Source organism: Lepisosteus platostomus, chromosome 2, assembly GCF_059453375.1.
Source record: "Lepisosteus platostomus isolate fLepPlt1 chromosome 2, fLepPlt1.hap1, whole genome shotgun sequence".
Classification (NCBI taxonomy): Eukaryota; Metazoa; Chordata; class Actinopteri; order Semionotiformes; family Lepisosteidae; genus Lepisosteus; species Lepisosteus platostomus.
The window spans coordinates 61548216-61575668 of NC_142612.1; the positions used below are offsets into that span (position 1 = coordinate 61548216).

At 41.0% G+C, this 27453-nt stretch overlaps 1 protein-coding gene across 1 annotated transcript in view; it reads right to left on the reverse strand.

Moving 5' to 3' along the window:
* Window positions 1-2776: 2776 nt before the first annotated feature.
* ngef (neuronal guanine nucleotide exchange factor) overlaps window positions 2777-27453 on the reverse strand; it is a 33153-nt gene continuing 8476 nt past the window's right edge. The window contains exons 4-16 of the mRNA XM_088611445.1: window positions 25866-26195; window positions 22373-22437; window positions 19527-19765; window positions 18801-18961; window positions 17420-17572; window positions 14976-15105; window positions 13038-13112; window positions 11364-11453; window positions 10086-10249; window positions 8842-9000; window positions 7666-7745; window positions 6499-6603; window positions 2777-4816 (exon numbers count right to left, since the gene is read on the reverse strand). Of these exons, the coding sequence (XP_088467571.1) occupies window positions 4626-4816; window positions 6499-6603; window positions 7666-7745; window positions 8842-9000; window positions 10086-10249; window positions 11364-11453; window positions 13038-13112; window positions 14976-15105; window positions 17420-17572; window positions 18801-18961; window positions 19527-19765; window positions 22373-22437; window positions 25866-26195 (1942 nt within the window). The 3' untranslated portion in view covers window positions 2777-4625. The remainder of the gene's footprint in view (window positions 4817-6498; window positions 6604-7665; window positions 7746-8841; window positions 9001-10085; window positions 10250-11363; window positions 11454-13037; window positions 13113-14975; window positions 15106-17419; window positions 17573-18800; window positions 18962-19526; window positions 19766-22372; window positions 22438-25865; window positions 26196-27453) is intronic.

Sequence of the window (27453 nt, forward strand, 5' to 3'; positions counted from 1 at the left end):
CACAGCAGAGGAAGTAGGTACAGTATAAAGGCTTCCTCTGAAGACATTGGTGCAACTGTGTTACTAGCATGTGTTATCTAGATCATTCCAGTTGTCCCCTTAGTGTTGGGTTCTTCTGTGCATGTGCTATTGTTTCAGACCCAGTCCAGTATATTCACAACCAGGCACTTCAGTGCAGCAACTCTGGGGTCACAGGGGAGAGCCTGTCAGAACTGTAGGACAGTAGATACATGTTTTATTCCAGGCAGCTAATCCTTTAAAACTGTATATTTGTGAACCTGTAGCCCTCATCAGAAAGAATGATTCTCCAGCAACTTACTGTATGTTGAGTAGTCAAATTTCATTTTCCAGGCATTGAGTACAAAACAAAGCCAGTCTGTGCACACTTGTTAGTCTGCAGAGTGTATCTGATGATTTAGGATTGTTTTTGTACGAGATAGAGAAATCTGAAATGATGCCAGTATTGGGACAAAATAAGCACTTTGACTTCTACATTCTGAACTGAGTCTTTTTATTCACCCCAAGACTGTTCTGTTGAGTGTGTGAAGTTATGACCTCCTGCCAAGCTTTAGAGTTGCAGCCTGGAAATTATGCTGTCAGAACACCAGTCAAGATCTGATTCAGTTCTGCTGCTCCTGACAGCTGGGTGGGTAAACTGATAAACAGGAGATGTAATTGGGGTGCTATTTGCGTGGAGTTTTTTATGTTCTCCCCATGTCCATGTGCATTTCCTCCCCCAGTCCAAAAACATACTGGTAGGTTAACTGGCTTCTAGGAAAATTGGCCCTGGTGCGAGTATGTGTGCGGTTGTTTGTGTGTGTGCCCTGCAATGACCTGGCATCCTGTCCAGGGTGTATCCTGCCTTGTGCCTGTTGCTTGTCAGGATAGGCTCTGGATACTCGTGACCCCGAATGGAATAAAGCAATTTAGAAGATGGGTGGAAGATAAATAGGAATGAACACTGTACTGCAGCATCTTCAATCCCAGGAGGCTGAGATTCTATTGGAACATTACACACATACTTTAAATAAAATGTTTTCTTTTTGTACAGAAATTTTGACTCTTAAGTAGAACAATGCAGGCATTTCATTTTAAGGTCTTCTGAAATTAAATGTTTTGCAGCCTTTTTTGGGGTAAATCATTAAGCAGGATTTATTTTTGTATGGAGAAATAAATGGTATGCTAAATTGTTAATTTGTAAGCACAACATTCTTTGATGTATTAATGAATAAACTTAGGGTTTTTTAAGGTGAGAAACCCAAAACATGTTTGTCCTTGAGATTTTGATTGCCAATGTTTTTTCTTTACTCAAAAAGAGGCAGTGGACACAGATGTAATGTAATGTTCCAATAGATAGCACTACAACATTTGTTAACTGATAGCAAGGAAAGTTGCCCAAATAAAATTTGGAATATTCTAGTGTGGTTGCTCAGTATAGTGCAGAATATTTGTAATATTTGTCTAAAGGATTGTCATTCACTTGAGTAAAATGGACCAATTGTAAGTATTTCAGGTGGGTAGCTGCGTCAGCATGCGTAGGCTGCAAAGGAACAAGTAATAGGTTTATTCCATGCTGAAAAAAAGAAGAAAGAAAACACAACATTTCAGCCATGGAGCCTTCTTCAGGTGTCAGTGCTTCATGTGCTCACACCCGAAGAAGGCTCCACGGCTGAAAACGTGTTTTCTTTCTTCTTTTTTTCAGCATGGAATAAATCTATTACTTGTTCAATTGTAAGTATTCCAGCTAACCAAAGCATCTCTCACTTCTTTCAGACTTAATGGAGCAGTTTTCTAAGGGAGGCAGTACTGGAGCAGGTTGGGTGTCACTGCTGTGTTCGATTCTGACTTGCATTCTGTGTGGAGTTTGCATGTTCTTGTCAGGCATGGTTAATTGGCATCTCTAAATTGTCACTGAGATTGATTAGTGTCAAGTAGTCCTTCTTTGTGTCCTGTGTTTCTGGCGTGGACTCCAGGTATCCCTGACCTCTAATAAGAAACTTATAAACAGATTTTCAAGCTGCTTTTCTTCCTCTTTTCTGAAAAAGTCATTTAAAATGTTTTGTAGGTATCACATTGTAAGAGAAGTATGTGTATGGGGAAAATGCTTCAAGGGCCCTGGGGCAAAAAGCTGTGAATTTCACCCTGTAGATAATAGCCATGGAAAGATGAAGACAGAAAAAACAGCAGATTTTGTAAAAGGGCATTTTCTATTGTGCAGATGTGACCATTCAGTTTTGATTTTATGGAAGAATAAAGGGAAAATAAAGCAATTTTTACATGGGAAGAATACATGTCCAATATGAGTTTTTTTAAAACCAATCTTTCGGCTTTTTGAAAATACTCTGGGTTGAGTAGAAGAGCATCACCTCACAAGCTGCCAAGGTTAAAAATCACACTTCACATATTTCATGCATGACGAGCAGTAGTATTTAGGCAATGATGTTTCTACTTGTTTACAACAGCAAGAAAAGAGTTGTTAATCATTTTTTAAAAATGCATGGAAAAATTTGCTGGTTGTGATCTTGTACTGTTTGCAATTTCGATTATAGTCAGACTGGTTAAAGGTGGTCAAGAATTGGGATTATAAACATTTTCTTTGGACTTTTTTTTGGTTTGTAATTCTGGCAACTAAAATAGAAAGCTGTCTGATATCCAGTTGATCTCATAAATAAATAACTGAGAAAAGTGACTTATTTGAAAACCAGTGGTCTATTTCAACAGCACGTATTGCATCTGCTATATTATGCAGTTATATACAAGAAAATGGAATTGGAAATTCTGTTGAACCATTTTTTTATTTATCTTTTTATCTATCTTTTTAGAATTGCAAATTGTTCATCAGCTCAACTTCACCATTGCAACCTGGGTCACTAGACCCCAGTGTTGGAGTGTGAGGGCTGTGCATTCTTTTCTCCAATACCTTACACTCTGCATAGCCATTTGCGGTTTTTTCACACCATAGGTCTGCAAGCAGGAGAAAGAGAATCTCCTGGAGCAGTGATGCAGCTCTCCCTGAAAACATTGCAAGCTACGAACTTTTAGTAGGCACATCTGTGCCCTCACCAATCAGTCACCTCGGGTTCCTTTGCAACGTTGTCAGGATTATAGGTTATAGTTGGATTACAGGGCTCAACCTGCACTTAACAGATGACCTGTTCATCCAAAACTGAGGCGTGCTGTCCATGAAATAATGCTCAAGTACATTAAATAATTCTCAAGAGGCCTCGAAGGCCCTCTATATTGGTAGAATATAGAGCTGTCAGAGCTCTGTCTCTTGCACCTGCATGTTACAATCAGATCCATTTGGATTATATTGAATTGTGTAGAAAAAAGCCTTTGAATTCCATATTTCCCCACTCCAAGAGATGAGAATGCAGTATCAATCCCAGAAGAAGGCAGGGAAAGAGCTATTTTTTCATTTCAGGGGAACAATAGCCACTTGAGGAATCTGAAACACCAGTCACTTGACTAGTGATCTTGTGACGGAGTGTCGTAATCTTATAGAGACTACAGAAAAAAAATCTTTAGAATGTTTTACATGGCAGAATACTGTTTGTGATATGGAAATTCATTCTACTCATTTTTTTAAATCTAACTTTGGCCTTTATTGAAAATAAATTGCTTTTTTTACCATCCTAGGATGAGCTAAGTCTAAAGCCTTTGCAGAAATGAATTGTTCCAAGTCATTTAGTGCTTCTCTGTGCACCTGATGCACGCACTCACACTGCATGTGTCTTCCATAGGTCAATTGCACTTTGTTCATATATTCCAAAGCTCGGGTCACATGAATGTTAGGCAGATTCTGTAGGATTTTCTGGGGACTGATGTCTAAAGTTACCTGGATATCCATCCTCCGGCTTCTCTCTTTAGAATGCCTACTCCCTTCTCGGTTTGTGCTTAATTGGCTACACTCCTGAGTCTTTTCGCTTAAACTTTTAAAATATTTTTTTTACAGATGCAATAAAACATGTACAACACCTAGATACTCTTTTTTTGTCTCCATATGGCTCAGTTTACTTTAAACCACAGTGCAGTCTTTCTTTCCAAATTATTATATAACTCCAGATTAAAGAGGGTTTTCATGGGGAGTTCCATTTTTAGCCCAAAACAAAAGACACCTCCTTGAGGATTCTCCAGTAGCCCTGCTCCACTCTGCTAGGGCCAGTCTTCCACAATCTCGGCCTGTTTCTCCAGGTCCAGACCTGATGCGTCTCAGGATCCTGCAGTGCAGCAGCTGAAGTTTCTCCCTGCAGGTCTGAATGGCGTTGGAGTCGGTGATAAATTCTGGGGCAGTTTGTTTTGGCGTATTTCATCTTATCATGCACATGGTTTGTGTTTCCGAATGATGACCATGCCATTTGAACAGTATAATCAACTTTGAAGGACTGCAGAGAACGGAATTACCTAGGTATTCCCTGTCTTACATAAAGCCATGTTAAGTGTCATGTTATGGCAATAAGCTTATTATAAAGTTTTTAGTTCATGTTTAAACCTTCCCAGAGTTCATCCACGGAGAACAGGCTAAAATCCACAGAAACCTAGATCTGGCCACAACAGCTGGAAGACCATAATGTGTTCCTCAGTCTACAGCAGGAGCTATGTTTGCCAGTCCAGGTGTACAGAGGTCACGGCTGGATGTTTCTCAAGCGCCTGCCCCTGGATGCCGTCAGCTTAACACCATTGCCCTCGGCCTGCTGGATCCGCTGGCACTCCCGCAGGTACTGGGCCCGGAGCTCCTGGTTCTGGATCTCCTCCACCACTCTGCTGGGGAACCACCCTTTCTCTCCATCATGGAGGCGTTCGCCCATCATCCAACCTGGGTGTAAAGCAGTCCAGTCAGCCAATACAATTTAGAAATGGCACTTCAAAAGAGTAAAACAATGCCCGGTGCCTGCTACTGGCCTATCCCTTTGTCTCAGGATAAAGACACTGGTACTGGATATAGCTTCCCATGGTCCTGTATGATTGAAGTGTTTTCCAATTAAATCTAACAAACTGTGTGTGTAAAGCAGTTTGCCGCTGGGCGCATCATTGCATAGAACTTCGTCAGCCCCCAAATTATTAGTATTTCCAGTCTCTGCTCTTTTGGACACTTCTCATAGACAGTTCCTTTGAAAGGTCAGAATACCACAGCCCTTTTAAAGCTGCGCAGTTGCAAATGTCGGTTTCCCTCACTTTGCTCTTTGTTGGAAAGGTATGTTTTGATTTTAAAAGAAATCTAAGCCTTTAATTAACCATCTTAATTCAAATAGTGTTCAGTGGGTGAACTCTCCTTGGGAGAGCAGGTGTCAGAACTGCATTCACAGCAGGGAAGCGTGTTGTTTACAGGCTGCAGGAGAAGGTGGAATTAGGGATGAAGTAGAGGGGTGAGGATAGTGATCACTCTCCTCCTTAGTGTGCAGCTTACAGGCCATTCGCTATTTGACACAGAATCAGACTGAAGAGGTTGCACCGACAGGAGGAGTGATGTTCCACTCGGTGACACTGCAGACTTAACCCTGGCTGACCCGAGCTCACTCTCTAAGTGCTATTGTGTCTTTTGGCTTGTAAAGTACGATATGGAAAAAATCAATAATGATCATCATTTTTACAGGGTATTTATCTCAGTCACTTCCAGCTGACAATATAATCCAAATCTGAACCAGTATTGCACAGATCAGAGGTTCTAACTGGTGGGCCATGCCCCCCCCCCCGTGCGGAGGTGTGAGAGCTTTTTATAACAGCTCATTCAAGATACTGAAATTTTCCAAATTTAATGCAACTTTTTCTACAGCAATTTATAGGTAGAAATGTAATATTCACCTTCTAATTTTGCTTCTCCCTATATTGTGTGCTTAGTGAGTGACTTGTATTTGCTGCTAACCAGCATATTCTTCAAAACAAACTATGTCAGGAAAATGTTGTCAACAAATTTAGAACCATTTACTTCAATTTAACAATGAAATCCAGTAATAAAACCCTCCATGAAGACAGCATTTACTTCATGAATGGTGACCATTTTCTTGGATTTGAGCAAAAGTGGCTGTTTGCCACAATTTTTATCTGTGCTGTTAGCTACACAGAAGCAGATATTATGCAGGCATTAAATCTCACAATAGCAAATATTCACTCTTTAGGCAGTATTATGAACTAAGCCAGTTTCATTTGCTTTCTATCAATCATATTGTGCTTTCTTTCAAAACACGAACTTCAAAGCGTTTGGCAGAAATGTAGCATTAGAGCTCTTAACTCCTTAAATAAACTGAAGTTTAAATGTGAATTTGGATCATCCTAACTTCAATCTGCTTCACTATTTTTTCCAAGAAAAATTATTTTACTGATGTAAGCTGAAGTGCTCAAATAGCAACTTAAAATAAATCATTAAAACAATTCATAAAATTATTAGCCTATACACCGAAGAGGAGGGACTGTGGTTTTGTTTTAACTGAAAGGGGAGGCATTGTGTTTCAAAGGCTGAGAACATTTATATCCTATGTGCTCTGCTGATATAACACCTACCGTCCTCCGTTTTCTCTAGGACGTTGATAATGTCGGCCATCTCCACTGACATCTCGTCAGGCTCTTGCGATGCATAGGACTGAATGCACTGCACCTGGGGGGAGTCTGAGGTGGCGAGAAACAATGAGAGAGCTGAGCTCGGCTAGGGCAGCTTGCCCTTTAAAATCAAGGGGAGCACGTAAAGTCTGGAAATCGCGAAGGTGACCTGCACATGCGCTTCCTAGGCTGAGCCTTCAGAGGTTTTAACTACTCTTTACTGACTTGTCCAATTAGCTAAGAAGCCACACGTTAATGCCTAAAATATGGAAGAGGTGGAGAGCCATTTTGGACCACTACACATCAGTTTAACTCCTGTTCACTTGCCCCTTTGGTGTTGCTATAGAAACCATAAAACTGACAAAGCACACCACCACTGGTAATGGTAACAAGAAATATAAAATTCCCCAGGAGTGGTTTGTAAGCTTTAGCTTCATTCAGTATCTTTTCTGGCCAGCAGAGGCCATCCTTTAAGTGTCATTTATTTTGGGTGCATATTGCCTTAAATTCACACATCCTCTACTCCTCCAGAGCAGAAACTCGGACAGGAACTCCAGAACGCTGCGGGAAGCAGCACAAATCTTTTTAATCTCGCTCGTCTGGGAGCTCAGTCTCGGTAATGCGTGAATTTGCCGGAACAAATCTCCTGAGGAATGTAGATGCAGTTGTTTTTTAAAAAAATAATGATTAATTTCTGTACCCGCAACCATAAGGTGAAAGATTATACATCGCAGTTTCACTATGGTTGCACGGGCTGTGTTTCAAACCTTCTTAAACTCTTAATCCATTTTTTTCTATTTCCTTTGCTTGGGAGCACATTTGAAACTGGAAAATCGCTTTAAGCAAAGAACCTTTTTTTTCCTCAATCATGGCAAGCAGGAAAGTACAGAAAGAGCACCGGGAGTCTGACTCTGCATCACACAGCATTTGTAAGAGTCCATCTCACAAATCTAAAACACCAATCATTTCTTTGCATCATATGAATCGAATGGTCCTTTAATGTATAATCAGCATAGAGTTTTTCTCAACAACAAACAAATCACATTTGTCCCATATGCGCACAGGGTAGTACAGTAGGATTAGCAGACCTTTAAGAACTGACTCAGTGGGAAACACAGGGCCTGATCTTACCTCCATGTTTGGAGTTTGAGGTCAGTAATCGGCTTTGGAATTTGGGCGTCAGGGCACAAATCCAGCGTCGCTTGTCACTCCTGCACAGGGGGTACGAGTCATAAGCATGAGAACCTTGACACAGGGCTGTGAAACCAGTCTATCAACCCAGTTTCAACACTTCCTTTGCTGAAGAACAAAGAAACTTGTTGAAGTGGTACAACATCACAAAATTCACCAATGACACGGTTTTTGAATGCGCCCCAGGTGACACTTGTTTAAGATGTGGGGATTGTTTTTTGAGTAGTAAATAAAAATTTCCAACAATGATTCAGATTCAAAAGTCAAAGGTTAAGCCAGAGTCCCCGGTCCTGGTGCTATAACGCTAGTGTGTCTGTATGTTTTCAATCCAGCTGAGCTATAAACAACCCAATCAGTTCTATATGGTTTTAATTGGACCAGTTTAACAGCTTCTCCCAGTTCTTCAGGTGCCAGTATTTTAAAGGGACCTAGAACACCTGCAGAAACACCACTCATCCAGTACTAGTACTAGTACTGCTGATTCTGGGATAGGCTATGATAAAGTTTAATGCTTCTTATACAGTATGTCATTTGTCTAATGTGCTTTACACCAAATATAAGCATATAGTTATAAACCTTCATATGCTTCTATCTGCTGATCACAAATCATGGGTTAATCTCCTATTCTGACTTCTGCTCTGGCCTGCATTGTTGAAGTCAGGTCTATTCTGGTTTTTGACTTGGCCTCACTTATTAAGTTAGATCTATACTGCTTGGTCATCCACTAACTCTCGGCGGAGGCCAGAGAGCAAACCCAGAGCTCATGTGACATCTCTGAGGAGTGACGCAGACTAGTTCTTCTTGCAGAGATCATTCTGGCCGTCCCTCACAGCTGCCATTTGAAGTTCCAAAATCATTCAATTAAATTATTAATAATGTCTGACAATAGTCATGTACTCTACATCCCGACATTAAAACATTCCCCTCTTGGGCCTTTGAGATGATGACATCGTTTCAGACGACCTATTGTCGGAGTAGTCAAACGCAGGCAGTTCCAGTCCGGTCCTGTACAGAGTCTGTGTAGCACTGATCTGGATTGGAAGGCCCCGTGTTTGACTGCTCCTGCCCCCATTGCCATAGCTCGCCTTCACCCAGGGCGGTTCATCCTGCACTCACGGGCTGGAGGCCTTGAACATGTAGGTGATGTCGCTCTCATTCTGATTCTCCATCAGGCGCAGGGAGAAGATGTTGGCCAGAGCCTGTCCCTGGTCCTCCTTGTCCTCAGTGCGCAGCATGGCCCGGGTGCTCGAGTCCAGCACCTGGAACTTCTCCCCGCTGCGGGAGTGAGGGACAACAGGCACTGCGCTTTTAGGGGTTTCACACACTTGATCTCGTTAACCACTGTTAACGAGATCAAGGGCGATTCTCATGAACCAACATGAGTTAGGCTATAAACACGTAACATGTTATATTGCATGATTTTCTAGCCCTACAGAACAAATTAGAAAGGTCTTACTTGTAAAGTAATGGGAATTTCACATTCAGCTTGCGGATTTTCGCCTTACAGATTTCTAAAATAGAAGTCTGTGAAATTGGTTTTTATTTTGTACTTGGATAATAGCAGATTCCTATCCTTTTCAGTGCATTGCTTTGATCGATTGCACATATATAACAACATGAATTCACTGTATACTAAACTGAAAAATAAAGAATTAATGTAAAAGATTCTGTAAAAATAAAATGCCTGGATCAAACAGAAGAAATCAAGTTGAGAAGCCCTGTGCTTCAATTATTAGTCCCCACTTATGTATGTATCTCAGTGGAATCATGAGCGGGTCAGATTTTTTCAAATTAATTTGCAGTGATTTTACATGAAGCTGAAGTTGTGTAAGTTGAGCATTATGGACCTAGGAAGCACTTGTAATGACACTGCCTGTTTAACTACCCTTGGCACAGCACATCCGTGACACATTAAAAATCACAGGAGTGTGATTAGCTCCTGTGATTTTTCACAGGAGTGATTAGTGATTAGCCTTTTAGCTTCACAGCAAGAGGATTTACATTTCAGACAAACACCATGGAATAACAGACAGTCATAAATAAGAAGCACATCATTTTAATGTCAAGCCTTTCCACCATTTACTGTATATACAGTCCTGGTCCCACAGGGCTGCAGCCTCCTAGCTCTTATTGGAAACTTGTAATCCTCAATGGGTGAAGACCTGGAAACAGAGGAAATACTGCCCAGCTAAACCTGATTCCCATCAAGTCACCAAGAGACCAGGTTGAAGTGGAACCCAGAAGACATGGCAGCCCTCCAGGACCGGCAGTGAAGATGAGTGCTGTAGCCTGTGAGTATTGCAGTTTTTTATTACTGAATTTCAGCTAAGAGGACCGGAGGAGGTCAGCAGGCTGCTTACTTGGAGCTCTTCTTGGTGATCAGCAGCAGGTCATTGAACAGGAAGAGGTAGAGGGGCTGAAAGAGCTTCTTGTTGCGGAAGGTCCTGGTGTTCTTGGGGTTGGACATGTGAGTGAGCGCTCCCCTCTTCAGGAGCCAGCGAGAGTGGGAGATCACTGGCACTGACTGTTCCCACATCGCATGTGAAACAGAAGCACATGAAATCATTATACACTATTGTACAGTACAACACAGCAAGACACAATTCTACATAGCTCAACACTGCAGGAGACAGTACAACACAGCTCAACACAGCAAGAGACAGTACAACACAGCTCAACACAGCAAGAGATAGTACAACACAGCAAGATACGATACAACACTGCTGAACAGTACTATACAATACAACACAGCCCAACACCGCAAGAGACAGTACAACACGGCAAAATACGATACAACACAGCTCAACACAGTATGATACAGTAAAATACAACACAGCCCAACACAGCAAGAGACAGTACAACACAGCTCAACACAGTACAGTATGACACAACACAGCAAGACACACTACACCCTAGCCTAACATGAGTGCAATTTTCAATTCTTGTCAAGACCCTCAGGTGGCACACTTGTGTTTAGTTAAACTGAGGTACTAAGTCTTAAACGACAGCTATAAAAGTCTATGAGGCCTCATGCTGAAATTATATCACAGAAATGCATCTCAGACAGCTAATTAAATACAGATATGAAACACCACTGTGTTATGTGTGTACAGTGTTTTCCAAGCCTCTTTAAAGCAGCAGTATCTGCAGATCTCAGATGAGTGGTTAAGGAGCTGTTTGTGTTTCATTTGAGAGGGTTTCACAACCCTCTTAAAACCCTCTTATAAATTAAGAAAGTGGAATTTCACATTTCTACAGAACTCCAAAGATTACAATTACTTATTTCAATATAATAGAAGTACTTGTTATTTCAATTACTTATTTCAATATGTGTGTTATTCCAAACTAATTATGTAGCATTTATTTCATCCATCTTATTTTTTCTTATCCAACCTATTTTGTTTTGTGTCTTGATATGCTGGGTATGATTTTGTCCTTAAATTGTAACTGTTACACTCAAAGTCATGTTTTGCTCGTTGACTATGCCCAATAATACTACGGTGTACTTCGCACAGGTTGCCTGGGGTTCAAAATGGATATGACTGAGGGCCATCAAAACAGGGTGATTCTTGACACTTTCAGTTTGATAGTCAGAGGTATCACAGTGTGCCCCTCTACCCCTGTGAACTGTAGGCTACCTTGGATTTGAAATCCAGTGTCTTCTCAATGCAGATGAGCTCCTCAGTGCGGTTCATTTTCCTTACCCCTTCATTGCAGTCTCTGACGATCTACAGAAACACAGTGAGAAAAGTACAGGACTCAATCCCAGGAGGAGAAACACATGTAAAACACCCACAAGCAAGCAGTGGCCTCAACAAAGGTCTACTGTAAACTGCAGACCACAAAAAGTAAACTGTGTTTTATTGGAGAAGTTTATCCATCCCTCAGTTATCTAGAGCCTTTTCATCCCACGTAAGGTGGTGGGGACCAAGAATCTAACCCCACTGCCCCAGGGCAAGAGGCAAGATCACAGCCTGAATAAGACACCAGTCCAACACACGACAGGACAAGGGTTCGCGCAATGTCAGCACGAGCGATATTCTCTGCATTTCTCCTTTAAGAGAGCCGTTGGATTGAGAAATTTAACAGACTTCTTTTCCTCGTCAGTTTTTTTATCTCATTAGGTGTTGAGCGAGAAACGTGTTATGTCCACTATGATGGACTGGCATCCTGTCCTGGGTGTACCCTGCCTTGCGCCCGTTGCTTGCTGGGATAGACAACGGATGTGTTGAATCAAGTCCTTGGAAACCTGCTGGCTTTCTTTACAACGAACCTATACGGTACACTCTGTGTGTTACTCAAATGAGCCCTTAACTGAACTATTCATCTGCTTAACCGGAAGATTTTCAGTGTTTTAATCTACTCAGATGTAAGAGATTTTCAATTCATGTTTGAAAACATTTGAAAGGTTTGATACTTTAATTACTTTAAAATGTGTTCTTATTATTAGACCAAAATGTTGCATTTCTTTTATGTGTCAGTATATTTAGCAACTGTTTGTGCAGACTTCATCATTATTTCTTCACAGAAAAAACTTAGGGGATTAAACAGGTATATCTACTGTATTGTCCTTAATGGACAATAATTAATCTAAACAATTTCGAAAACTTCAGCACCTAAAGTTATCATTCAGAATTAGTTTTATAGATGTGAGCTTGCACATACATGTATCAAAGAGGAACAATATCCATCCATCCATTTTCTAACCACTTCATCCAATACGGAGTTGCAGGGGAGCCAGACCTATCCTAGCATGCAACGGGTGCAAAGCAGGATACACCCTGGACAGGACACCTGTCCATCGCAGGACAGATACACAGACACAAATGCACACTGACACCAATTAAGAAGCCAGTTAACCTATCAGTTACTACTTTGGACTGTGGGAGGAAACCAGAGCACCTGGATGATATCCATGCAAACACAGGGAGAACATACAAACTCCTCACAGATAGCACCCTAGGTCTGGAATTGAAACCAGGGCCCCAGAGCTGCTAGGTATTGCTAACCACTACACCACAGTTTTATGCAGAGAGGAAGAAAATATAAAAAAAAAAACAATATTACATTAAAGACATCACATTAAAATACATCATTCATTTTGTGTTTTATTTCTAAACTAGTAAATTGCCTTGAAACATCAGTTGACAGTATAAAGAGAAAAAGGCTACAAAGAAAAATGCCAATGCAGGAAATAGCAGCATGCAGCTATAGAGCTACAAAACAAATGGAAAGCCTAAAATAAAAACCCTCCTTTCACCTCAGTGAGAAGGGCTCTCATCAGGAAAGAGAAAACTTGCGATTAACTTTACCTTTGCCAGCTGGTAGTGGGCTTTAACTGCATTGGCCTCTATCTCTGACCCCTCTTCAGCCTTCTTCAAGATGTTCTGTCACATTGACAGAGAACAGAAGTCACAGGACTGACCTGGTTTGTTAAATGGGCTGCTTTGATTGTGGGGCCCACTCAACACTAGCTATTTTATAATAAACAACACAACCATTTATTTCAGATCTTGTAAAATAGCCATTGTCTTATACCCCCTTCAAAAACCAACATCTCTATAACTAATGTATAATCTACACATAAGTAATGTGTAGCTCAGTAGAGAGCTTGTGATATTTTACATAACATTTCTGCTTTAACTTTGTATGGGTTCATGCAGTGATAAGAACATACAGTAAGAAAGGTTACAAGAGGAGTTACAAGAGCAATAACTTCTATAGCATGGTGACCACAGTCTATTAAATATTCTAGATGAGGGCTTACTAGGACTATATGCAATTTTAAAAAGACATCCTTTGTTTTAAATTCTATGATTTTAACTCTAAATCGTAGCATTTTTTTGACTTTTTTATTCTTCCTCATATCCTTCTTCTCAGTCCTTTTCATAAGTAACTTCTTCTAGCAAGGAGTTTTCCATTTTGGATTCCTAGTCTGTTGAAAATGAAAATCCCTGCGCTGGTGTACATTAAATATCATCTGCCAGGTTCCCCCAGTATAGTTTTACTAACTATACTGGAATCTCGATCACTGGTATAAATTAGGAAGAGCTGTGGTCCTAGCACACATCATTGTAGGACTCCAAAACTCTATTTCATCACTCCATTTTAAGTTTCCACCTCTTATCTGTAGCCTCTGTTTTCTATTTAATAACCAATTCTCAATCTAAACACTTGCATTTTCATGATTGCCTACTGCCTGCAATTTGAGAATTAACCACATACAAGGAATTTTATCACAGACCTTCAGAAAAACATATCATATGCTCTGTATGTATATATTACTGTTGTTGATTGTTCGATATGTGCTGTCTGTTTCCTAGGAAATTATTTCCATAAATTTAATCCTCTAGTTTAATTCTTATAATCATTTCCATTACCTTACGTGTAATACAATTTAGACTTCTCAGTCTATTATCATTTGGTTCAGTTTTCACACACTTTTTAAGGATGGGCACAACATTCTCCAGTCCCAGGTTACTACCCCTGTCTTGAGAGTCTGTTGGAAAATAAAATATTTTGCTCTCCACAAGAGGTTTCATGGTGTAATCTCAAGCACTCTGGACTCCAGCAATCTGAGTTCAGCTCTTGCTGGAACCTCCCAATATTGTGTGATGTGTTTGGATTGTGAAAGTACAGAACAGTCTACCCGTCCATGTTGTTGAAGCTGATACCTTGGTTTCTCTCATGAAACCAGAGCTGGATAAAATTCCTGGATCAATCAAAATTATCGACTGACAAATTGGCTAGTGGGGCTCAATGGGTCCTCTCTTTTGTGACTGTTCTTACTGTACAGGATGCAAGAAGTCACAGTGTAGTTTGGTGAAGGTTTGAAATAAGTTTTATTTGTTATGAAGAAGGCTATTTTCTGGAGAAAACCCAAGAAGATGCACACTAAGTGGATCCTCTTGTGGTGCTCTGAATTTAATTGGTTTCTAGAAGGTCTGAGCACAGTTCCAGCCATGCTCTAATGTTGTTATAAATGGATGCTTGTTCGTTGCATATGAAGCCTTTAGAACATATACAATATTTCCACACACGGCACAAGGGCTATTTCTGATAAGATTATCCCCGTCTTTTAACTATTCCAAAATTCCAAAACGTCACATACAGCAGGTGTCTCTCCAATTAGTAACTTTAAGGTCGGGTAAAGGTATGAATCCAGGTTAAGTCAGACTCTGTATCATGGTCAAGAACGGCCATTTACAGTATGTGTCCAGTCCACAGCATGCCTCTCCCTGTCTAAGTACCTGCACCAGCAGCTTGAGCCTCGTGATTCTCTGGAAAGGGAGGATGAGGAAGGAATTGAAGGACAGCCCCTTGCACTTGGAATCATTCTCCAGGTTGGCCATGACAGTTCGGAAAGCAGCATTTTCCTGTCTGGGGCAAAACACACAGAAGCTTGGCTACACCTCTACGCAATGAAGTAAAAACACCCACAATGTACATTAATGAGGTGCACGGATTAGCACTGTCTCTTACCAAGCCTTGTAATTACTTTTACAACTTTTACTCTTCACAATTTAGTGTCTTTGAAAATCTTTTCAATAACAGCTTAGTGCAATTCTTAAATATCAAGAAGTTAATAAGCGCCAACATATGACTCTCCCTTTAACTATCGATAACATCCAAAATGAAAAGTACTACATATAATTGAACATATTCAATAGTCATTAAGAAGACAGGATAGGGAGATGTGAAGACAATTTTAAGTTCACTTTTGTCCATGGTGGACAAAGGGTTTTGCACTTCAATCAATGTGATCTCTGAAGAAGAAACACTTTGACGAAGAACTGGAAAATCTTATTGAAAGGGAATGAGATGTGTGCTGTCTCTTACAGAAATTATAATACACCAGAAGTGTACAAACATTATAGCAGTGCACTTTTCCAGTTCTAAAACTGACTTAACTTTCCATTGGATCAACAACATCCCCTAGAGGACACTTCTGAATGTGCAGCAAAGACTTCACTTTACAGGGAATTTAGTGCCCACTGCACAAATCACTGTATTTACAAGAAAGGATTCATGTTGCTATGGTGTGAGGCATGAGGCAGGATTGCAAGAACTATGCCTGGTCTTGTGCTCTGTCAGCAGCAGGATTTGCGGACAGTATGGGAGTTTCATTTATGATTTGAGTCAAATGACAAGGCATACAATTCCTCATTGTAAGGTGTAGAGATAATTAAAGGACACGTCCTGCAATTATTCTTTGGACTTTTCCTATTTGTAATGTATAATCTTTGATATATCTTTTCAACTGCAGTTCATCTACAGAACAAGGATAAGGTGTTTTCCAAGAAATAATATGGTAACAGTTCTCATTATTCAAAACCATCAAAAGATTATATTGAAAGTAAGTTACGAGAATACTCTACTTTGGGAAAAAACAGTCTTTTTAGTAATTGCTGGATGTTCTCTACATGACACCATCCATTCATTTTCTAACTGCTTCTTCCAATTTTGTTGGAGCCTATCCCGGCAAGCAAAGGGCATAAGACAGGATACATCCTGGACAGGACACCAGTCCATCACAGGGCAGACACGCGGACACAAACACACTCACACCAGGGTCAATTATCCTACCAGTATTTTTCTGGACTGTGGTAGGAAACTAGAGCACCCAAAGAAAACCCAGACAAACCTGGGAAAATATACTCCCCTGCTTCTGATTCTCACAGTCAGCCCCTCAGAGCAGATACACTTCAACAAACTGACGTCAATCTCACATAAAAGTCAGTTCCCTGGTGCTCAGCAAGATGAGGATAAACAGACCAAATTATCATTACTGAACCCTGCAGGTAGTCTGCCTATTGTATGCCTGAGCTTGGGGAAGCCAGCTCGCATCACGCTAATATGGTTTTAGCATTATTTTGTTGTGCTCTGATATACTATGATAATGCTTTTACAAGAATAGACATTTTTAAGAGCAGAATCACACTGTAATCATAAACACTTAAAATGTCAGTATCTTAGTGCTGTGAGGCACAGTAAAAAAAGGAAGTTACCCTTGGTAATATGCATGAAATTGGCAAGTAAATTCACCATGATAATCTTTTACATGGTGATACTACAATGGGAGCCATGTGGTCCACCAAGAGATACTCTTACAAATAAGAGTCAGACATTTGCTCTGCCGGTAAAAAGCTCTTAGATAAGTGCAGGCTGAGTTCTACCATTGCCAGTTTGAGCCTGGGCGGTCTCACTAGCTGACTGTGAAAGGGATTCCCCAAGCTGCATCACACAATTAGCTGAGTGCCACAGAGAATAGGCTGGGTCTAGTCAGCCAGGGGTCTCTGAGCTTTCTGCGCCACAGTGGCTCCTTTGGCCTCCTGGGCACATGCAGGCATGTCATACCTGTTGGTGAGGGACACACCTCCTTAATGCTGAATCCCTGGCACAGCGCTGCTTAGTGTGTGCCGTGTTACAAGACAAAAACTACTGGAGTTAGAGGAGTCTGCCTACACTTCTTCAACCTCCCCATGTGCGGTCGCGGGGTTCATAGATGCAAGCCAAGAGGTGAAAAACAAACAAATTGGCTTTTCCGTAGTGGGTGGATCTAGTATAAATAATTGAAGAGTCCAACTATTAAAACAGAGTCAGGCTAGTATGTTCCTAAAAACAGTGGTGCTCAATGATGCCTGTTTGTTGTTCCAGTTTTGGCCTGTTCTCCCCTGTCCTAACCTGTACCCACAATATTCTCCTGTAGGCCTGCTCCTGGTAGCTCTGGTTTGACACGTAGGTGACGAACACATGGAAGTGGTTAGCTGCGTGGTCATACACGATATCACACACATCTGAGATCATGACTCCTTTCTCCAATCTCTTCTCAAGGTCAGATAGAAACCTGGAACATAATTACAATAACATTAGGTTATTAACATAGCCAGGGTTTCCTGAAAATGAATGTAATCATTACTTATTGGGGAAGTGCTTCACGTGACCCAGGTTTAAAGAGGCCAGATCTGAGAGGCAGCTGTCAAATGGCCAACAGGACTCTGATGTGATCGCAACGGTGTCTGGCTGTTAAGCATAGACCACAAGCACAACCTGTCTGCTGACAGGGATGAGTATGGCAACAGTGTTCAGACATGTACATCCAGGAGCAGTGTGCACAGAGAGGGGGAGAGGAATTCTGGTCCCAGTCAATGAAGTAATAATGCCATCTGCACATTGAACTCAGACTGGGAACAGCCAAGTGTCAGCCAGACAGGTAATTTAGGCTCTGGTGGCTACAAAAGTAAAAAATGATTGGGCCCACATCCATAGTCTTGCCAAATCCTCAGGACAAGAGGGTTAGAGAAAATGGCAGGGTACAAAAATTCAGACACTTCACTCAACCACAAGGCTGAATCAGCACCTGTGGTCAAGAGGTGTATGTGATGGATGCAAAGCAAACCCTACCTTTGACTGACTGGAAAAGCTGTAACATGATCAGGATCCAGAACCTCTTTGCCATCAGGGAGGCCCCATAGGAAGGTCCAGTATGAACAATAAATAATGTGACCATTCTTGACCACCAGGTAAGATGTGGAACAGAGCCTGCCTGAGATGTGTGTGTTGACCACTGGACACATTGTTCTGGTGTCCATCACAGATAGCAATGCAGGACCTGTTATCAAGTGAAGCTGATAGACTTCATGGGAGGAGGGATGGTCTGTTTTAGCACGGCACATAGTTGCCCTCTGAGGCCTGACACCAAGTCCATGCCAAAGGCCTGACTGAATCATATGCTGAGCTATTGGCCAAGAGCAATCAGGGTAGCTAACAGGCACAGGCTTGGACTTCGAAGCCTGGTTGAAAGGGGACTTTGATTGGCAGAACATATGGCAGAACTGGAGGATCAGAGAAGGTGGGTGTGAGAAACTGGAAAGTTTGTTGGTCCACACCCAGTGACGTGTGACTTAAAAAAATCAAGTAAGATTTCCCCTTTCATGTCTTGCTTGTTCAGGAAAGGTTGAGTGGTCAGTTGCCCACTTTGCAAAACCAAAAATGTTAGTGGAAGTTTTACCGACTACCTTAGAAGCAAAGAAGACTCAATTAATTGACTTTTGTCATTTCAACACTCTGCTTACCTCTCACTGGCTTTCATCACTTCCTCAATGTTGGAGAAGATGAAGTGGACATCCGACTGGCTCAACGTATTCAACAGGACTGCGTTTTTCAGGAAATGAGATTCCAGCAGCTTTAAACTCTTGTTGTAGGACTCCTCTGAGGTGACCAGCTCAAACATTGACTTTTGCAAGAGAAAAAAATGGATGGCTGAGTCAATGAAAGGGACCTCTATTCAAACAGAGAAAAGAGAACCCCAGCCCTCAAAGGCCTTAGCATCTCTCGGGTGTGCTCATTATCACCCTTCCTAAGCAAACAGCTTAAATTACAGCACTGTAACCCTTACTTTAGCTTTAAAGAGGGTGACAATCTAAAGACAACTACTGGATGTAGCCTGCAGTTCAGGGCTCAAAATACAGAGGTCTGCAGTATACCTGATAGTAAACAAGATACACAAATTACTACCTCTGTGCTTTCATTCTCTATTTTCCGTTCTCTATGCTCCTCCAACTAGCAGAAGAATTTGTGTAAAGGATCAGAACGTTCTTCAAAATAGGATTATCATTGAACCAACAGATGTAGACAAAGCCCACTTGAAGGATGGATCATGGCGGCCATTTCTGTTTCACGCTCTAGCCTGGCAGCAGAAAGAGCCCAAGAGATCAGAGAAGACGCATTGCTGTTTTATTTGTGATAGGCAGATTGCACGCTCTTCCTGTTTCGCTCAGCCAGGCCGGACCTCTCCTCACCTCCTGCAGGATGATCTGCTGGGGTTTGAGGATGTCCAGGATGCCGCTTTTCTGCACTTCCTCCAGGTTCTGCCACAGGCTCATGGCTCCCTGGAAGAAGCTCCTCCTCTGGAGTTGCATGGCCGCCTTCTCAGGAATGCCTCTGCTGGGCCCTGTGGTGGCCAGAGCATCACATCGCCGCCTTTGCTCAATCTCGTGCTGTTTGGACTTGTCGCGGTACTCCTGGTACAGGCACCATTCTGGCACAGGCAGAAAACATTGAGAGAAAGCATTGAGTGAAACTGCTCTGCGTGTTGTGCTAGAGGCGGAAATTGCTATGTTCTTTATTGGGGTGGGCAGTTGTGGTCCTGGAGGGCCATTGTGTCTGCGGCTATTCTAGGTCTCTACAAATCACCAGCTCCTGAAGAGCTGGGAGACGCTGATAAATCGACCCCATCAAGTCAATAGTAAGAGGATTGAGCTCGTGAAGGGCTGAGCTGGGATGAACACCTACAGACGCACTGGCCCTCAGGGACCAGGAATGAACCCTGGCTTATATCCTGCAGTCTTGTGTTAGACAGCCATAGTCCTCCAGCTTTTGCAGGAAGCCATGAAGTAATCAATGAGAAAAGACCTGGAAAACATAACAATTTGCACTAAGTAAACAAACAAATGTGTATTCAGTACTCATCTCAGCTGAGAGATGTTGTTGTTCTTCAGGAACGGGACAACAGAGTGTTAGCAGTTCCTGTTTTTCTGGGTGTGTGTGTCTTTTGGGATTTCAGTGCTATATGTTGAAATATACGGTAGGCTGAACTGCAGGAGTGATACAATGTGTTGTAAGCCAGAAGGTAAGGTCTACTAAGACCGGTCTACTAAGCCTTGAATGTTATTCATTAAAACCCTACAACTATCCTGCAGATATTGTATAGGAATCACAGTATTACAGGACCAGTTACTGTATGTCAATAATTAATTAATTCAGTGAGAAATTCTGGGAAAATAAAAAACACAATCATTGGCGGCTCTTCAGAAACAGGATTTAGGATTAAGCTTTTTATTTATTTATTTATTTATTTATTTATTTATGTATTCTGCCATGTTCGACGAAATGAAATATGTTAGAGATTTGTAAGAATTTAGAAAGCTGAATTAACATCCTGTGTTGAAACAGCACAAGGCCTGGCTCTATATCAGATGAAACGTAAAGTAGAAGATGCGTTTCGTGCATCTTGTGACAGGTAATTAATTATCTGTATGTGAATTTGTTTTTTTTATCCAGTGAGTCAGATTCACATACAGTACGTCACTAGTGTATATCAAATTGAAAATGGTTTCGCTTAATCCAGTTCTGTAAAGAACTGAACAGTGTGCAGTTATTGTGAATTGTGTGTGTTTATGTTATTTTTGTGCATTGTGGTGTGGATTTGTTTAATGTATTGCTAGAGAAGACACAGACACTTCTTTCAGGAGCGTGATCATGTGAGCCTCAGAGCAACCTTCGTGATTTTCCCCTGGCAGAAACCAATCACATGGGGTCTTCAACTGCACATCTGGTAATCTTTCATGTCTGAATGGATTGACTGTTAATTTCTTGTTTCTTGTTTTGTCATTAGCATAGAAAAAAAGCTTGATGGTATACAATGACAAATGTAGTAATTCATAGATAGAATGAAAGAGTATCATTAGTGTCCTGAGATGTAAGTACCTCATAATGTTAAGTTGACGATGAGTTGCTTCCAAAAGTAATATAGTTGCCTATGTAACATCTGCTGTTTAGAATTAAGGACAAGCAAAAGTATCAGAAAACAGGTTATTCCAACATTTTTGTTTTATGGCTCCTTTTATCATTGAGTGAACAGGAAGTGGTTTCTTTCTTTAAGGAAATCTGTGTGGTCATATTTGCGATAGGATAGTGTGAGAACTGGGAACGGTGCTTTCTCAAAAAGATGTTTAGAATTGCCAGTTGCTTGCTGATTTGTCTCCACATGATTATTTTAATTGCCTGTTATTTACAACTTGGCAATTGAATCTGTGCCATTTGACACTACAGGTTGTGCAGTGTGTTACAGGAGAATGAGAACTGAATGGATGAGTATTAAATCTCTCAGTCATATCATTGCAAGCTTGTAGGCTACTACAAGGTACTAGGAGCTGCAGGTGTCACAAAAGATAGGAGAATGCTGGCCAAGTAAACACAACCAATCGTGTGCTTGGGGAATCCTGCTCACAGCCATTGACACAGCCCAGGCCTCACCTGATGTTACTGGGCAGTAAATTGATCTCATCCAGCCATTTCTTGAAGGAAGCCTGAGTATGGGTTCCAACTACATTGCTGGGCAGTTTGTTCCAAGCTCCCACAACCCTTTAGCTAAAGAATTCTCATTCTCAGTTTTAAATGTACTTCTACATTTATTTTCCACTTGAAACCTCTGGTTCATGTTTCACTATTGATTTTGAAGAAGTCCAGCAGGATGACTTGGAGGGCTGAGTGCTTGTTACGAGCCCCCTCATAGTCTTCTCTCTTCAAGGCTAAAACATTTCAGTTTCTTCAGCCTGTCAGTGTGGGGCATTCCTATAAACCCAGGAATGTCTTACCTGAAAGACTGTCAACATCTAAATGTTGAGATTTGTGTTATTACAACAAATATTTAATTTGTTGATCAGTTCCTCGCTCTTTGTTGCTCATATTGAACTTTTCTCATCACTGGTGCTTGGCTACATGCTGTCAGTGCTGCTTGGGAGCTCCTAAGGTCATAAGTTTAAACTAGCTTTCGGCACCAGAGCTTAGACACAAGACACAGGGTTAATGAAAAGGCCATGGAGTTGATTCTGAGTCACTAGCTATGTGATTTAAAGTCACTTACCCATGTTTTTAATGATTCTGATACTTGAACAGATGGCAGCATCTCCGTCTCTGTTATTCACCAGCCTGAACACGGAAGAAGAAAACAGGCATACCTTTATGTGTTGGAAGCTATAAATCTCTTAATAATTTTTCTTCATTTTCCTCGAATGAGTCATCCCCTTTAATGTTGTTGTTAGATTGTGATATGATAACTACCCTCCACACCAAAGTGGCCATTTTTATTCAAGTTACTTGGAAAATATTAAACTAAAATATGTTTACGGGACTCCTGAGTGGCTTCATCTCCACCATATGTAGAGCTCTTTGACTAAAAGATCCCATCCTGGTCATGTCACTAGCTGACTGTGACGGGGGTTCTCATAACACCTGCCCACAGTTGGCTTAACACCATTGAGGGTGCAGCGGAAGTAGTTGTCCAGGGCTGTTTCATTTCTCATAACACAGCGTCCCCTGTGGACTCTCAAGCACTTGCAGGATTGCAGTGCTGCTGGTAAGCTCTGACCTCTCTGGTATGGGGTTATGTTACATGTACAGTAACTTATTAAAAGTCAATAGACTCAAAGATGGGCAGGTCAGAGGAGTCTTCCGAAACCTCATTCTCCCTCGTGTATGTTCACAGGTTCACAGCTGCGAGCTCAGATGTGGAAAGCACACAATTGCCAGTTCTATATATTACTTAAAAATATGCAGGACTTGTTTCTCAACATACAGTGACAACTATGACAGTTTGATACTTAAAGCAAAATTTGAAAACAGAAAACAGTCTTCCTTTTTGTTCAAAGTTACTGCAGTATATCCTGCAGGAATTCCTCATTATTTGGATGCCGGAGGTTCTGTTTCCCACAAACCATTGCTTTTCTGGGATTCTTCCTTCTCTCCCCAGACTACGACAGATTCTTCAATTTTTATCATTGTGCATGACAAAGGCATATTGTTTGCTGTGATATTACTTTCTCCATTTCTTTTTGAGGTTTGAGAATTACAGACAATTTTAGTGGAGAAGGGACAAAAACGTTATCAAGAATTAGCATTGGTTTCTATTTTGCTCTTATGTAAATTTCACATTCATATTGAATATCTATCTTTAGAGTAACTAAAGATAGCAAATATCTTGACTGTTTACAGTTTTCCCACAGGAACCTCAGGGCTCATATCTAGAGGCAATACTACACATCTGCTGAAACACAAACACTGGTCTTCAAATGCAAATCCCAGATGTTAATACAAGAGTCATCATGTGAGCTATTGCTTATCTTAAACCTTAATTTAAAAACCTTAACAATGCTTCCTACTTCTACCAAACAAGCTGAAATCTATTAAATTAATTAACAGTCCTTTCAAGGTTGAATACAAATTTGAGATCAGGCCAATGTAAGAGCATGAAGAAGGTCACTGGTACAGACAGTAAGAGACCATGTGATCCAGCCTGCTCCACAGCTAGGACCTGTTCAATCTCAGAATCCCATCTTTTGCCTCTTGAGGTGTAACCAAGGAGTCTTGTATGGTTATAGTGGTAAATAGTTCCAAACTCCTATGGATCTTTCAGTGATCTGAGACTATTGATTCATTGCTGGGTTTGAATCAGACTCTTGGGTTGATTTTGTTAACACTTTGAAGATATCAATGCTCTTATCATTGTCCTGGGATCTTTAATGTCCAGCACTGCAGACTTTATTTTAATGTCTTGTCTGAAGGACAGCACCTCATTCAGAAGAGTGTCCCAGTGTGCTGTCACCATACTGGGTGACTGGTTTGGAACTTCTGATCCAGAGGGAAGAGCATCACCTACAGTATATTGGTCCACTGACACTGTTCCTGACCAGGAACTGACCAGGCCCATCCTTATTGGGCTTCTGAGATCTGATGAGATCTGACTATGAGGTGGTAAGTGGAGGCTGTACTTCAGTGGAGGATGAAGTGGGCACGCTTCAGTGTTCAAAGGAAATATTATATGAAGTGTAACCTGATTACAACATTACCTCTTGTATTGTTACAATAAAACTGCAAACAGCAGGCTCGATTCGTGGGGTAACCCACATATTCATCATCCCAATTTTATGGATGGGCATTATGGCAGCTATTGTCTCATCAGTTGACAAAACATTTCCCTTTTAAAAAAAGTAAAGATACTGTACCTTACAGTGCTACATAAAGAAATTTGTACAACTGGGTCTTTAAGACTAAAATACATATCATAAAACAAAAGCACACAGTTCACTGTCTAAGTGCCTGAAAGACATTGCAAATGAGACACTACAAAGTGTAGTCCACATACCAAAATGTTACGTATTGTCAGTTCTTGGAGAAAAAATAACAAAAGGCCATTTCTACTGATTTAAATAGAAGAGATTGCAATAAAAATTGTTAGTGCAAGTGACAAACACTTGTTTTTGGATATCGTATCTGGTCATTTGCAGGGATCATACTGAATGTATAGTACTTATATCTTAGGAAGTGACCTATTGCTTAAGTCTGTAAAATATTTAAACTCTATAACTTCTGTAGTAAAGGTAAATAACTTGTTGTATTATAAATGTTAAGGCTGCACAGTGGCGTGGTGGTCAACTTTGCTGCCTCACAGTGCAGGGACCCTCGGTTCAATCCCTGGGATCCTATCTGCGTGGAGTTTGTATGTTCTCACTGCTTTCATGTGGGTTGTCAGGTGCTCTTGTTTCCTCCCACAGTCCAATGACATACGGTGGATTACTTGACTTGTGTGAAATTGGTGTGCTTGTGTGTCTGTGTGTGACCTGTGATAGACTGGCATCCTGTCTAGGGTGTATCCTGCTGTGTGCCCAAGATTGGCTCCGGGCACAAGGTACCATGGCCCTAAATTGGATAAGCAGTTACTGAAAGTGATGTGAATATAAATGTTGCAGGAGTGAAATTAAATCTTCTTCTATTCTAAAAATCCTGCCATCTTGGTTATTGAAAGAAATTATATTTCTACTGTACATAAAATATTGATGTTTGGTAAAATCAATGGTTGTTGCACATATTTATATTTACGGGGTGCAAATTCAGGTATGTTCTGAATTTTACCAGTCCTCATAAGCCGGTTATTGAAACTCAAAACTGAAATGAAGAATAATCAAACAATGTTTATTGATATGTGTATTTTTTGGTATTGTTAGAAATGTTTTTAGGATGAAAGGTTTGTAATACTCTCTTCCAGCCTGGATTAAAAATTGTGATATAAGGTGCGCAAAATTTACACATTCTAATATAACTTGATCCCACTTGTTAGCTATGAGACTGAGGGCTAATTTACTGTAATTTAACACGGGCAATGACTCCTAGTTCTGCCACTTTCAGAAAACTTTAAGAAACCCATGCTTCTGTACATAATACCAGGCTTTTCTTTTCACTACATAGAGGCATTGCTTTTCAAGGTTATATTTTTTCTAATGTCAAATCCAAAAAGCTCAGGATGAAAATTCACATTATTTTTGAAGACTGTTTACATACGGCCAGAACTGAACTCCACCTACCTCAGTGAGATTGAGTCTAAGTCATTTGCTTCTTCCGTGTCTCTTCCTTCATTTTCCGTGCTTTTCTGCCCATGAACAGAGCAGGCTGCCACTTGCTCTGTGAGAGTCTCCACTTGCGTGCGTGGACTTTGGTGTCCTGACCTGGGCTGTGGTATCCCTGAAGACAAGGTCCTCTGTTGGCTGTCCAGAAGAAAAGCTCTCTTGTCCTGCCACCCCCCCTTGAGGTCTGTCTTCACTGGAGGGGAAATGGACCCAATTTGCTGTGAACTCTGAGTTCCAGGCTCCCCGTTGCTGGACAACAGGGCTCCAGGCCTGAAGGGCAAGGCTGGCCTGCATGAGCAAATCAGAAACAGAAACAGACAAAACTGTTGATGATTCCACTGAGATGAGAGCTGAGGTGCTGCTGGCATTACACAGACTCCACTCACTAGCAGGTTCCGTGTGAACTGAAACTTTGTCAGAGACTGAAACTTTACAGACACCCTCTGAAGAGTCTCTGTGATGCTCTCCTATCTAAACATGTACATTTTTGTTGTTCACTATGAGTACATTCATCCAAGATTACACAGGACATACAGTATGTCTATATACAGTATATATTCTCTACATTTCAATTCTACAGAAACTAGTACAACTAGTTGTGCGCATAAAAATCCAGTGTTCTAATAAGGTCTATTTGCTTTTTTCAACACACCCAACTAGTGTGTTTTGGAAAGAACTTGTAATTTCTGTCCTTTTCCAACAACAGTTACTGAACACTGTACAAATACACAAGTAGGGTCTACTGATGTCTGTAGAAAACAAGACAGACATGACCATTGCCAAAAGTAATAAATCTGTGATCTCAGAAAATGTGATTGCTGTTAGAAGCTCCAGAATATGATACACAAATATTATCTATATTTATTCACTCAGAAGAAACCAACAGAGAGGAAAATCTGTTTTGCATGCATACCCTAAGTGGATATCAAAACAGATTACTTTTTAATAGGATATAATAATAACAGAAATAGGATGCAGTAATGCATCAATATCTTGCATTATTGGAATGGAAAACCCATTGTTTTTGGATATTGGACTTGATGGATTTTATACAGAACAATGTACGATGCAGCTCGTATAACATACTACACAATGGCCTGACTGTCAGCTCTCATCTGTTCAGACCTGAACATCAGTATGCAAAGACAAACTGATTGAATAGAGTCAAAGTAATGGCAAGCATGGTCATTATCCTGAGCAGAAAGATGAGTTTGGAGGTCAGCTATAAGGGAAACCAGAAGATTCATTCCAATGGGTGGATGCAGCACAGTATATAAGCCCCTTTTTGCAAATGCCTGATGCCTTAAGGTTTTGCTTCTGATTCATAAAATAGTAGGAGAGAGGCATAGAAAGCTGATGAGGAGCAGTCCGTAGGAAGGGGGGAGGGCATCTTTGTGCTCTTGGAGGAGCTCTAGGGATGTGTAAAGGTGTTGTGAAGTGATGAGCACCGCTACTGGTGCTGGTGACTGACATCAGTTTATGTCAAGTTACATTGTGTCAGTGCCCTGGTAGGTTGACGTGCTGGTAGGTCTTTTAGCTTCTGGAA